This window comes from Molothrus aeneus, chromosome 1 (genome assembly GCF_037042795.1).
Source record: "Molothrus aeneus isolate 106 chromosome 1, BPBGC_Maene_1.0, whole genome shotgun sequence".
Taxonomy (NCBI): Eukaryota; Metazoa; Chordata; class Aves; order Passeriformes; family Icteridae; genus Molothrus; species Molothrus aeneus.
Window position 1 is genome coordinate 59,443,250 of NC_089646.1, and position 13,940 is coordinate 59,457,189.

Sequence of the window (13,940 nt, forward strand, 5' to 3'; positions counted from 1 at the left end):
CCTAAAATAAAAGTCCTCTGGGGCCAACCTTTCACCTGTCCCCTCTGTTGACCTGTCCTGCCATGTGCTGGTTTTGCAGCAGTCCACATGCTTCTGGGGATGAAAACACCTCCAGCAGGTCCGAGGCTCCAGGCCTGACTCAGCCACGCTCCGTCCCCTTGTTGAGGCACTGCTGAGGTTGTATTGCACCAGCCACAGGTTATGGTCCCTGCACAACATGGGCCCTGCATTGGCCCTGCTCCCCCAGCAGCCCCCAAGTCACCATCGTTTGCATAAAGGACTAGGCTAATAATTTTGCCAACCTCAAGCAGGAAACTTCAACAAATACCGAGAGGTGAGAGGTGTCAGGAGATAATCAGCACAAGCCACATGCTGTGTCACATTAGAGTGGCAACACTGTGCATCCTCATTTCTGCTAAGGGGCTGATGTCATCTTTGAACTTAAGGAGTGAGGTGTGGGCAGAAGGGCTGAGGTGAAACAGGGGCATGGCTGCTCAATGCAGCCATAAGCAAAGTGTTGCTGCACCCATCTGTATGGTGGGCAGGGGATAATTTTAGAGCAGAGGTAGTAAGTCAGGAGAATGCTGACAACAATATGCTGTGGGCAGCACACATCCTTTCCAGATGTACACCAAGGGGTGGTCCTGCAAGGAGTGGGGAGTTGGACTTAATGATCCTTAATGGGTCCCTTCCACCTTGAGATATCCTATGATTCTATTCTACAATGTTAAGAACTTCACTTCTGTGCCGCTGGGCTGTAAATCACAATACTGAGGCACATCTAGTCACCACAGGCAGGCTCTCAGCACAGCTACACACCCACAGATTCAAAGGACTTCCACCAAGTCACTGTGGTCAGGTTTTCAGAGGAGCTCAACATCTTGAAGACTTGTGCAGATGACTGCAGGGAGGCAAAGGAGCTGCAGAAAAGCTGTATCTGTGAGTGAAGGCTGTGCAGTTGGAAATCTGGCCCTGTGGGTAGCAAAACGCATCTCAAAGTAAAAGTTACCCAGAATATCAACACCATTTTAATAAGTACCAGAAGCAATGAAATGATCTTTTAATAATGCTTTGAAAATTACGAAGCCTGACAGAAACAGAAACTGGAAATACTTTATCATCAACTCTTTGCAAAAGTGTATTTTTCATTCCAGTAGAAGAAACACATCAACTTTCCTTTTTCCTTTTTATTACATATTTCCTGGACAAACTAGCCTGTCTTTGGTTAGTCAAATATCACTACTTTATAAATGAAATTCAAAGAAAAACTTTCCTGTGTTCAACATTCTTGATATCAATACTTGTTGAGTAACAGAGAACATAGAGAGCACTCGGTCCTATCTGCAAAAATAAGTTCTTGACCACATTTCCTCTATTTTTTTGTACCTACTTAAAAAAAAATCTAAACAGACAGAAATCTAATCCTTATCATTCATTGTTTAAAGTCTTCTGAGCAGGAGAAGTCCTTCAGCTTTCTTAGATGAAAACACAGGATTTGGAATCACAGCATACACGCCTGTGTTCTTCTTCAGACTCTCCGGGTTAGTTTAACCCTGAAACGTGGTTTTCCAAAATGTTCTGCTGCATGTAATGGAGCTGCAGAGCCCCTTGCACGGAGCCACAGCAGTGGAGGCACTTTAAAAGCTGAACATCCAAAGGCTCTGCTCAGAATCCTGACTGCAGTGTCTGGTCCAGAGCCTTTCTCCTCAAATTTTGATGGGATGTGGCAATGCAAAATGCATCAGTACTTACCATATAAGCTGCAGGAATTCACCTGTGCCAGAATGGTATGGAAACTACTTATATTTCTGTGCCAGGCATGTCTGTGGAGGAGTCTCCAAGAGCCTACAAGCCTGCAGGCTCCAGGACAAAACTGATATGCAATTGCTCAGAGATACGTATCATTGAAGTAACACTAAAAAAATGACATTACAGTCATTTCTGTACAATATAAGCTAATAAAGCATTCAGGAGTTGCTCAAATTTAGCAGAACAGTAAATCAAAATTTCAATCAAAAGTGGATTATGAGTTCTTAGGTTTACAATCTATCCCAAGCCAAAGACTTAAGCAAGCCCATTTTCAAGATCTTGGCTCCTTTTGCAAAGCATCTACTTTCTGTTTTGCTTTGTTATTTAAACTTTTCATTTACAAACCAGTAAAATTTTCATTTTTACAGCAGTTTTTTTATTTTTGAAGCAGAAACTCATCTTCACCAAGTAAGTCCCTGCTCTGCCAAATACTTGAGCTAACAGAGGGAAGGTACAATCCTGCCACATCTCTGCAGCATGGGAGAAGCCCTAAGATGGTGAAATAACACTGCTGGAGATGGCAGCTTGTGTTGGCTGCATGTCACAGAGCTGTACTCCATGGAGATGCTATAGGACCATCCATGGGAGGTGGGATGAGTGAGGTCACGTGTCCCTGGATCCACTGGCTGTTTTCCCCTAGGGAATGAGGAGAAATAGGAGATACAGGAAAAACCCCCTACTGCCCTGCAGTGGGGGTGGGAGCTGCACAGCGAGCCCATGGCTCTCCCACTGCTCTGCATGTGCCCACACCCACCCCAGGAGCACAGCCAGGGGGTTCACATAACATTTAGGCTTAAGTCCATATTTGGTATTTTGCTTTGGCACAGTCCAGTTGAGCTGTAAAATATATGTCTGATGTGCATCATGAAGCTTTTAAAAGCTCCTTCACACAGAAATACCTGCAAAACTACAGTAGGCACTGAAATGCAGCATTTGATTAGTCCTAAAGCACAGAAGATTAAGAAGCAGTTTACAGGATACTGTCTCATTTGTGTAAAACCACATCTTACACTTCATGATCACTCTGACATTCCCTTGTCAAAACCCTCCACCTTCTCTGTTTGTGGGATTTGTTTAAACAACAAACAAAGTGCAAACAAAGTGTTACCTGGGCCAAAATCATGCTTTATCTCATCTACATTTTTTTACACCGATCACCCAGTGGTTCTTGACTCAGGTAATTTTTTTCTGCATGAGCTAAACTTTGGTTTTCTACAATGCCTTGAAGCAGTAAAAGAATGTTTTGACTGAAATCAAATGAAGCCTAAAATGACTCCTAGAAATACAGCAGCATGAATGACTGATTTAATCACTGTACGTGGTTTCTAAATACACAGCAGAGGTGATTGTATCTATCTTTGAAAGGCATGATGGAAAAAAATACCAGCCACAAAAGGGCAAAACCTCACAGCTGTAACACAGGCATTACAACACATGCTTATTAAAAACATACTATACTATTAATTCTGATGATTGCAGAAGCACATTCACTTTTACCACTGCTATGGGTGAGGCTGCAAAGAATGCAACATGTTTTTCAATTACCTACATGCACATATATACGTGTATTAAGAGAATGTGAATGGAGAACCAAATAGGAATGGAAAGAATATTTACTAGGAATACCTGTTTCCCTTTACCCTATCCTGGTGTTACATTTTTTCTTTCAGGTTTCCTCACACTGAAATGAAAAGATTTCATTTGAATTTAAATTGGTGCAGCAGACTAAACAAGATTCCTAATGTTTTCAACAATTACCATAATTAAAGATGCCTTTGCAGAATAAAGCCTAGGCTGGTTCCCTGTTGTCACTAAGTCTGCTGTCACTAGTATGTATTCCCATCTCTTCGCATCAAATGTTCCAAACACAGAATAGTGATAGCATAAACCAATTCTGCAGGAGTGCACACTATTCCCAGGGTTTAGAATACAATGGTAAAAAAAGGCCTATGTAAAGGCTGGAGGGAAGATGCTGCCTAATCAACAGCAGCTAAGAAGAGGCTTGAATCTGAAATATTTATGAGGGTAACTTGGGTGACAAGGCAATACCTGATTGCCTCTACAACTGATTTTTGTTGCTGAAAAGTGTTGTGGAAGAGAATAACAGCTCTTTTTCTTTCCAATTTAAGAGATGAAGAGTTTTTAAATGTACAGACATCCCCACTGGGAATGAAGTTTGCATAAGTAGGCTGATTCAGTGAAGCATAGCTACACAGAACATATGCAATAAGCACTCTGTTGCCATGTCAGGTTTCCTGTACTCTCATTTTTAATTTAAGTCCCAATAAAAATGCATGCATGTTAACTGTGTGAAATTGCAAATGTGTATTTTATGGGATTTCACCTACAAATAGTTAGCGTGTCTCTTCAAGTCATGTGATGTGACTTGAACATTGCTTTGTTGGTATTTCCCACAGAAGGATTATTTTCACTTGGAAAGAAAAGCAAAGCTTCATAATTTTTTTCTAATTCCTTTAGCTTCCCAAACAACAACAACAAAACGAACAGCTTTCTTTTCCTACTTTCCCCCAAAGAGTGCTCTTGGTAAAAAAAGCCATTTCCATGCTTGGAATTCAGCTATCATGAGTGACTTTATTTTCACTTCGCAGCTACCAATATAAGCTCAAAAAAAAAAAATGGTCACACATTTCTGAACATTTCCCATCCATGAAGCATTTTACATGGAGCACTCTGATCTCTACCCACATTGTCCATCTCAATTTTCACCCTGTGCAAGGCAGCAAGGTACGAGATGACTGCAAGAGGAATCCACACACCACCTCCAGCTCAGAGCCCAGCATGCTTAAAATATTGTGGTGTGAATTTAGAAATGTTATTTGAATGCAATTTACCCTCTGGGGTTAGAAAGTCAGACCAAGGGTTGACTATAGCTTAGCAGAGAGCTCAGTGCCGTCACAAACGTCTGAGTTTGTGCTGTGGCTCTTCAGCTCCCAAAAGCAGAAGTCCTTGTTTCAACAGGTCTCTGCCACCGATGCAAATGGAAACAATCTGCATTGTCTCTTGTGTGGGCAGCAGAGACAAAGGCAGCTCTCCTGGATTTATTCTCACTCTCATAGCACCAGGTATATTTCCAAAATATTTGAATTACTAAATAATTATTAGAACCATGTATGATCATTATCTCACTTTTCCTAGCAGAGATAAGGAATTTGTTTTGTTACCATTAGCAGGAAGATACGTGAAAAGCTGGTACTGGCTCCTCTTTCTTTTCCCGTTGCAGACATAGAAGTTGACCTGAACAGGGCTGGTAATTCTCTGATTGCGGAAAGGTGGTATCTCAACCACCAATGAATTCTGCAAAAGCAACAAATCAGAAAGTCAAGGCACAACTAAGGCAGTCTAGCTGTACAATAGTATTGAAAAGTTAACCCCAAGAAGGAAGAGGAGCACTCTCTGAAGGGAAACTGGTGGGCTTTGTGGGCAAGGATGGCTTCCCACCAACCCCGGCATCCTAGCCCAGGACTCTAGAAGTAGGGAAATTATTTTAGCATGGCTCAGATCTTTACAAAATCACTAGCCCTCCCTTCTTCCCTTCGGACAGAAAATATGATACTGCATATGGACAAGGCTCTATCCAGCTTGCCTCTGTCAAGAATCTGGGACCACAATCAAATTGTGGTCTCCAACTCAGCAGGAGAAAGCACAATGCCTCAGTTGGCAGGTCATCCCTGATATATCTGAACCTAACAATATTTCCTTTGAAAGGCATTAGGACAGCATTACTCAAATATTTCCATTTTCCACAGTGAAATATATTTTTATATAACAATTCAGGGAGTTTTAAGCATGCTAGCTTCTGTGCATGGGAGAGTCACTGTTGCAAGCACATCTAGTGCAACACGAAAAAGGGCTGGAGAATGTAGATGATCTTCCACGGCCAGAAACCAAATACTCCAGCATGGGGCTAAGGAATGACTTAGCTTCTAGGGCATCAGCTCAGACATATGCACAGTGAATCTGCTATGACCATCAAAACCTCCCTTGGCGCTTTTTGAAAGAGTAATGGGGAATTCTCTTCTTAGCATTTGGCCTGAATTCAGCTGAGATCTTTTAATTGTTTGCCTGCAGTTTTGCAAGTATTGCATATTCCTGCAGACGTGGAATAGTGGACGTACTTCCCACTTGGAGTCATGGCTGAGAGAGCCACACTTCTCCTATGTGGATCTCCTGTGAGGGGACTCATGTTTCTCCTGCTGAAGAGAGAGGAAAGCCAAGGAAAATGATCAGAAATTGCTTTGGGAGCAGAGGAAAGAATTGACCCAGCAAGACAAAAGATGAGCAGATGGAACTGGCCCATCCCGGACAATGAAAAAATATTTTCCAAATGGTCTCTCCTACTTTTGGGATAGCTTCCAGCAAAGGCTTTTTACCCCATGCTCACGTTAAAGAAAGATTTCCAGGAGGGGAGGCCTAAGTACTTGTTCTGTTTCAGTGCCAAAGCCTTGGAAATCCCTCTTAAGTAACAGTGCTGGAGAAGGCAATATATATTTTTCATCTTGATGTTAAAATATTTAAGGCAGACTTACTGGCTTGCACATTTCTTTGTCGGTTTTGGCTTCCATTTCCCACACATGGTGACCATCTAAAAGACAAAAGAAAAAGATATCTAGTTCTTTCCTTTTTTCCTTTCCCAAGCCAAGAAAGGAACAACTTTCACAAAAACAACCTCTTTGAAGGGGCACTGCATATGTAAAAAGGAGCTCTCACAACGCATTGCCCAAAGTGTTGCCCAACTGAGAGACCATCTGGGTCACCTGTGACAGGAGCCCCTTCAGCTTTTCTGAAGGGAAGAACGACAGTTCAGAGTGCATGATATCATGATAGGGGGGAGCCACTGGGAGTTTGCTCTGCCACTAGCCTGGACAAAATATGCAACTGTTCTACATCTCAACTTGCTGAACTTTCAGACAACAATACTTCTACTTATGACGCCTTTTGAACACTACCTAGGCTCTAAGTCATATTCAATATTAATACTAAACAATACAAAAAGAAAGGTAGCATTAAGGAAGATACTCAGCCATGCAGGATTTGATTTTAATATACTCCTAGTCTGGCTTGTCATAATTCTGCTACTTGGGTCAAAACACAAGGCCACAGGCTTGGAAATACAGCTTTAGACTCCATTTTGAAGTTGGTTTTGTTCAGCTACAGTAGTCCCACTTCTGGAGCTGTTTTCAGTGGTGTGTTGGGTCCTCCAAATCTACTGAATTTCTGTTTTCAAGCAAACACAGATTTAAGCCACAACTATAACTTTTTCTGGGAACGTGTCTTTTGAAAGAAACTGGCTTTGTCTGGTCATTTTTCCTGCACATTACTGATACAGAAATCACTGGAAAACAAGGTGGGCTTTAATTTCCTTGCATCTTCAGACCTCAATAGGAAAGAAATGAGAAAAATAATACAGAATGTAAGGTTTCCATTCTGCCGACCTAGAAAAACACAAATGAAAGGCCATAAACAGACTGGATAAACTGTATAAGCTGGATAGTGGAGAAACATGCAGCTTCACAAGTCCCACTACTGTCAGATGTTACCAAAATGAAGGGGAAACGGAGACTTATGTCATCTCTTTTGTACATTTATTGCAGCACTGGGACATGCAAATGCAAATATTAGTTATTTTGAACTTCATCACATGGATGTGGGCTTGCCTTAGAAAAACAGCCCTCTGAAAGGTAAAAGAGTGAATGGCACTTTTTCTTTTCTCTTTGCTTTCATGGCCAGGATGGAGGTGACGCAATTAGAACTTCCTGATTTATTACAAATGTCTGTAAATAATATTTTTGTGTACAGCTGTCCTACTGTGAAAGGAATGCTGCTGAGGGACAATCCCTGGCGATTGCTTTAATATCCAAACCCCCTTTCTCTTAAATGTATGGAAAGAAGTACAGCATGAAGGCTGCAGCACAAATACCACAGTGAATTTGGCAGGTCTTCCCATAGGAAAACAATTAGCAGATCTACCCTCAGTTTCTTCCTACATTTTAATTTGTGATGCTGGAAGAGGAATTCCTTTAATTGCTACTGCCACGTTCAGCTGCAGGGAGAGCAGGCACAGCCAGACTAGAGAGTCTCAGTGCTTGAGAGTCCTTAACGATGCCTTTGGAGAGTGCCAGAATTGAAGCAGGCTTCTTGGGAGGACTGGCGAGCACTTCACAATTTATCCAACAGATGCTTCCCCTGGGCTGTCAGTAGAAAACCCTGACCAAAATTCGGCAAGCCAAGACACATCCCCTGTCTGGGAGCAGCCTCCTTTATCTCCAGCCTCTGTAGCACTCCCTCCTTGCCCCTAATTAATCCAATCAGCTATAAAAGCAACACAATGCTGTGACACTATCACACATTTTGTGAAGTGTAGAAACTTCTGCTTTGGAAGGGGTTTGCTGGGCTCTTTTTTTTAAAAACCTACAGACGTCCAGACTAGTAGTTAACATGTGTTCAATTTGCCTTTGTAAATGGATTACCAGAAGTTCAGTATTTTTGCTATGTTTAATTTGTGCTTTGCAAGAGGAATGATCTGATTCAGGTTTCTGGTTTTTATTTCCTGCCGATACTTCAGGAAAATTCAAAATGACTCCATCTCCAGCTATTCTTTCAATTATTTCATGCAGCACTGCCTTTATGCATTTTTAAATTTTTTATGATGACAAAAGGAGTTTGTGTACAAATATTTTAGATGCTATAATCTAAACTATTAGAAAAATAAAAAATCCAGAGCTGTGGCTTGTCTTTGGAAGCTAGGAAGAACAATACAGGTTTTGCTCCAAGAAATTCCCTCAGGACTGTCCAGACCATTGGCAACTGAGGGGAAAGGGAAGAGAAGGAAGAAGTAGGGAATAGACAACTCATTAACAGCTAGTGACATTTCATTTAAAAAAAACACAGGGAGCAAAAGTTGTTATGAAGCAAGAGACCAAAAAAGAAAAAAAAGAAAGACAATTCCTCATATTACGTCTGGTGAACCAAGAGGGAAATCTCAACGCCCACAGACTGGGACCAGCTCCAGGAGGGAAACCTTAGACCACTACGTCAACCTTTTACAGTAAACATGTTTTGCAGGTTTAAACAGTTCAGCTGAAATTAAAAAAAAGAAAAAAGAAAAAAAAAAGGAATAACGGCTTTGGAATGGTTTGTGTGAGCCCTAAGCCTCAAGATAGTCCATCTATGCCGGAGAAAGTGGTTTTGCCCCAGTGCCCATCCGTCGGGGAGCCTGGCGAGCAGGCGGGATGCCGCCTCCTGTCAGTGTGTGCTGGAGGAGTGAGGGCTCCTCGCCCACAAAAGTTTCCATTGTACGCCTGCCACATCTGCAGCAGCGCGCCTGGTCTGGGCCCGAGGCAACTCCCTCCTGGCCGCCAGCCAACCCAAGTACACCAGAGCAATTTATACCTTTCCAAAATGCAAATAATTCAAATTACAGACATAACACAAAGCTGAAGCAGACACATTTCAGGCATTCCCGTTAAAGTTTGCTTGCTGGAATTACCGTACCCAAATGGGCAGTTGTTATACAGGGAGGGGGGGGCAATGGAGTCAGGAGAGGAAGGAGAGGAGGAGGCACGAAGGAAAACGGAGAAAACATCTTTTCCAAAGGTCTTATTTCAGTCCCTTTCATTTCACTATTTACTTTTACAAAGTAATAAGAAGTGTCTTCTCCAAACCAAATGCCTGGCTTTGTTTTGGCATTTTTAAGATTTATAGTGCAATATTTTGAAGAGAAAGACAGTTCTTTATATAGCTAAAAAGTTGGGTCAAGGTATTATACTGGTGTCTTACATTTTGTGAGAGGCTTTTTTTACCAAATGGAAATAAACCCAAAACATCCATGCATGGAACGGCAGGGCAGAAGCCCTGCAGAATCCCTGGTAGAGTGCCCTGCTCCCTCACTGCCAGCAGCAACAGCCATTAACCTAACAGAGCTGAGGCTTCAAGGGGGAACCACGCATGGGCTGGATCCTCAAATCCCTCCTCCTCCAAAGAGACAGCGGCAGTGCTGGGAGAAGGAGAAGCTGCTCTCACCCGTTCTGCACAGGCTGGAGGCTGTGCTGACAGGTGGCCATCAGCACTACTGCCAGCTAAGACACCAGGTTGGTCAGGAAGCCTGACATTTACAGACCCATCCCTGTTATTTATAGCCATCCCTGCTTCACCACCATCCCATTCTGCCTTGTTTTCTTCGTCACTGTGAAACTCAAAGCACCTGGGATTGCTAATGACGAAAATGCTGTGAACCCACATGTTATGGGGGTGGATTTTCAGCTCTGCAAGGCATAAACACCCTGTTTTAACATGGAGTAGCTGAACGGTGAATGGGCCTTTGTAGCCTGCTCTTATCGGCCACTCGCTCCAGCGTTGAAGGAAACTGCGCACAAGTCCAGAAGTAAAAATACTCTAATTCATCAGGGAATTCCCTGCAGTATGAGTCACCAAGCGGCTTCCCCACCACACCCAGCTACAAGATTTCCACATAAAAAGGCACTGTAAAGGTCTGTTTTAACACAGAAGCAGGGCTGAAAAGTAGTTGTGTAAATCTAGCAGATTCAGTTATTCACCCACAGAGCCTTGCAGACCATGGCATCCAAATTTTCCTCATGGAAGAGCAGCGCAAAGAGCTGTAAAGACTTTCCAAAGACATTTTTGTAGCATCTTCCCCACATCACTGCCCCTCCAGAGAGATCCCCTGGGGTTTCTAGGGCTGGATTTACCTTTGTGTCTCAGGGAACTGCAACCATAGTGTCAGAGGTTTGCAAGCTCAAAATAAACAAACCACCAGCATAACTTTCCAAAATGATGGATTGCAGAAAGGGGGAAGAATATACAAATGCAAAAAACCCTAAGCTTGGAAACTCAGGAGGGTATAACATCTGGCAACCACTTAAATCTTGCCTCTATGAAATGGGCATAATGGGAGCGTTCAGATATATTTAAGTGATTCCACTCTACTACAGGAGATTAAAACAGTCTATAGTCTTTAGTGGACCTGTGTTCACTTGAGATATGAGAAGAATAGACATCATCTAGGATTTCACTGCCTATACACAGGGTACATTTTATATTCTTCCAGTCTGTGCTTCAACACAGTTTGACTGCACTGGCTGCACTGTAAATCTGTATTTAAATTCATATATTCCAAGTAAAATGGTGAAACAAGCCCTACCCTCCCAAAGGAACCCACTACTTGATTAATGTGTTGTGAGATTACCCTGAACAATAATTCCTATGTTACAGCCCAGATTACTTTACCATGTCCACAACAGGCAGGGCACAGATGAAATGCAGAGTCACTTTGAAGTGCTGTGCAAAGGCTGTCTGCCCTCTTATTTGGCTCTAACAATGCATATTTAAATCCCTGAGGAACTAAGAACTTGAAAGCTTTCAACTTGCACTGCTACCCTTCTCCCCTGGTGAGTGCCCTCATGACACTGAGAGGACTGATCTGTGAAGACGTTCAGAAGGAATAGATGGGTTTCTGTGCAAAGAAGAGGATGAAGACTATGGCAAAGTCTCATCATTCAGACTTAAGAGTTATCCAGTTCTCTGCAGAGATGCCATCAGCTTCCAGGGGAAGGGCAAGTTGGACTGGCAATGAAAGAGGCAAGGAGGAAGCTCTGTTGCTTGGAGGACAGCACTCCCCAGGGCAGTCCTGGGCATGACCTACTGGCACTGTCTCACCAGCTGGCACTTATGGGTTGGCATCTCATACTGCTGCCAGATTTTGCAGGGGCAGCAGCCTGCTGAATCTGAGGATACCACAAGCATCCAGGGCAGTTTTCTCAGCTGGTCCTACAGCTGTCTTGCTGCAAACAATGTTTCCCCAGCTGGACACCAGCAAGGGAAGGGGATCCCACCAAGTGGGTGGGATTCTATACCTATCCTGATACAGTGGTGTGCATCTTAAAGACATTTACAAGGGTCAGGCACTAAGGAGGAACCAACACCAGCCAAGCAGTCTGACACGGGATGTACGGGGAAGATGGGGCAAGAGAGCAATGAAACATTCAGAAATACAGTGTGTGCTAGTAGAAAGCAAGTATCTGAATTGTAAGTGGCCAGGACCTTTCTTTTGATCTCCTCAGTGGCACTTTGCTCTCCTGAGATCTCAGCTTCTTAGGGACCGGCAAGCAGTGAGATGCCTCCTAGTCCCAGAGCCACCTTCAGAGCAGCTCTACCTCCTGGAGCAGCTCCAGCTGGTGCCATGGCCTGCCTACTGCCCAGCACGTTGTCCCTGATTGCCTCTCCAGCCACCCTCATCTCTATTCTTTGCTCTTACACCACTTTTGCTATGAAACCACACATCTGGTCTGATTTTCATTTACTTTATTTCCCTCTTCCATGCCAGGAAGCCCCCCAGATGTTCTTCTGCTCTCCTCACAGCCTACTGTGCTGCTACAGAGACTTCCCCACATCTTTGCTCCCCATCCCTGGCATGCCTTCTGGTATGCCTCTGTCCATGTGCGGCAGGGCTCAGGCATTACTGACCTATTTTTGTTTCCACATCAAAGGTGCTGTATTTGTTGGTGTCTTCTCATAAGCATTTTTGCAGCATATATATTTTGTCTGCTCCTTCAGCTATACATTTTTGCAGTATTGAGCTGAGTGCTATGTAGACTTAGGTCTGTTTGTCATCAATATGATACTCTTGAGTTACTTTTTCTCCCTTCTTTATCTTGAATTAACAATACGAATGTCATGCAGTGAGCAGGTGTAAAAATCCAGCACAAAATGGATCTTACTGTACTTTGGAGTGAGTGCCAGGCACGTGCTTCCCCTCTGGTTGCTCATCTGGGCAAGCCAAAAGCTGAGGGACTCACTCTGCCTGAATGGTGAGGCCTTTTTAGCTGCCTTTTACCACAGTCTGTCTAACAGACGCAATTATTTTGAGTTCCAGTGTTTGCAAATGAACTGTAATTTTAGTCCAGGTAATTAAAAGGAGGCAAAGTGCTGACAACTGACAGATCGAGGTTCGTTTTGAGCCAAAACCATTGGAAGGACCTGCCAGATACTATTTTCAGCAGAATGGAAGCTGGTTGTGCAATTTGTGCTCTCTGGCACCTCCCCCTATTCAAATTATCATTGGTCTGAGGGTTTTATTTAATAACTTTAAGTAATTCCAGGTCTAAGACACACAACTTCCAAGTAAAACTGCAGCTTGACATCCCTGAAAAATCTCTCTGGAGCAGGCAGGTCAAGCAAAGCACACCCAGCACAGCCACCCACCAGCAGTCATGACAGCACTTCACTCTGGTTTTGATTACATTCACGTCATCGCCTTGTCTTCACAATTTTACTTTCCTCTGGGAAACTCTACTAGGCTGAACCTGTGACTCTGCAGCTGAAACTGAGTAAAATATTCCTGGTCCATCTTCTTCTGTCTAATCTGTCTCATATTTTCTCAGACTATTGGAGTAACAAGCCTCACAGCCAGTTTAAATCAAGTTCCAAATTTTTCTTCCATGAACAATTATTTTCCTCTACTTCTGTGCTGGATGCCAACACCTCCACCTGTACTATAGCTACTTCTAGTTATTTCTCATCTTAAAATGTAAATTTGATCCAAATGCTTTTAAATCTTCCTTCTTCATTATTTTTTGAGATACAAACACTTCAACTGTATGACCGCAACTTCTCAACTTCCAGAAACTTCTCATTATGGCAACTCCTTGTGACTTTTTGGCAGATACTTTTGAAGAGCATTTTTTTTTCCATCTCATTGTCCCCCTCATGTCCCTTTTCTTGTTTCTCTTGTCCAAGAAGGTCAGGCTCAATCTTAGAGGTCCCTCCTGCTATCGTTTGGTTTTCTGCCTTGACATCAGCATCCCAGCAACAAGGCACACTTTGGAAACAATCTATCTCTCTATTCCTGTCTTAAATGTCATTGTATTTTCTTCCACGTTGAAGGTGTAATCTTGCTTCCTTAGCAGACCTAAAAGGAACATGCTCCTCTTCCCTCAGCTCTCTCCACATTTCCTGTGCTACCCACCTGAGACACGAACCAATTCTTAATGATGTCAGGAAAGCAACAAGAGACAAGTTGTCATTTTCCAAAAGAGGTTGGCATTCCCTCCAAAAACAAACAACTTTGAAGGCATCCCCTTGTATTGGTTTACATA

The 13,940-nt window shown here is 43.0% G+C and overlaps 1 protein-coding gene across 1 annotated transcript in view; it reads right to left on the reverse strand.

The window, feature by feature from the left end:
- The window catches only part of NFATC1 (nuclear factor of activated T cells 1), a 109,576-nt gene that overhangs the window by 39,340 nt on the left and 56,296 nt on the right, over positions 1-13,940 (reverse strand). Inside the window, exons 7-8 of the mRNA XM_066545047.1 lie at positions 6,357-6,412; positions 4,992-5,124 (exon numbers count right to left, since the gene is read on the reverse strand). Coding sequence (XP_066401144.1) covers positions 4,992-5,124; positions 6,357-6,412 — 189 coding nt within the window. The remainder of the gene's footprint in view (positions 1-4,991; positions 5,125-6,356; positions 6,413-13,940) is intronic.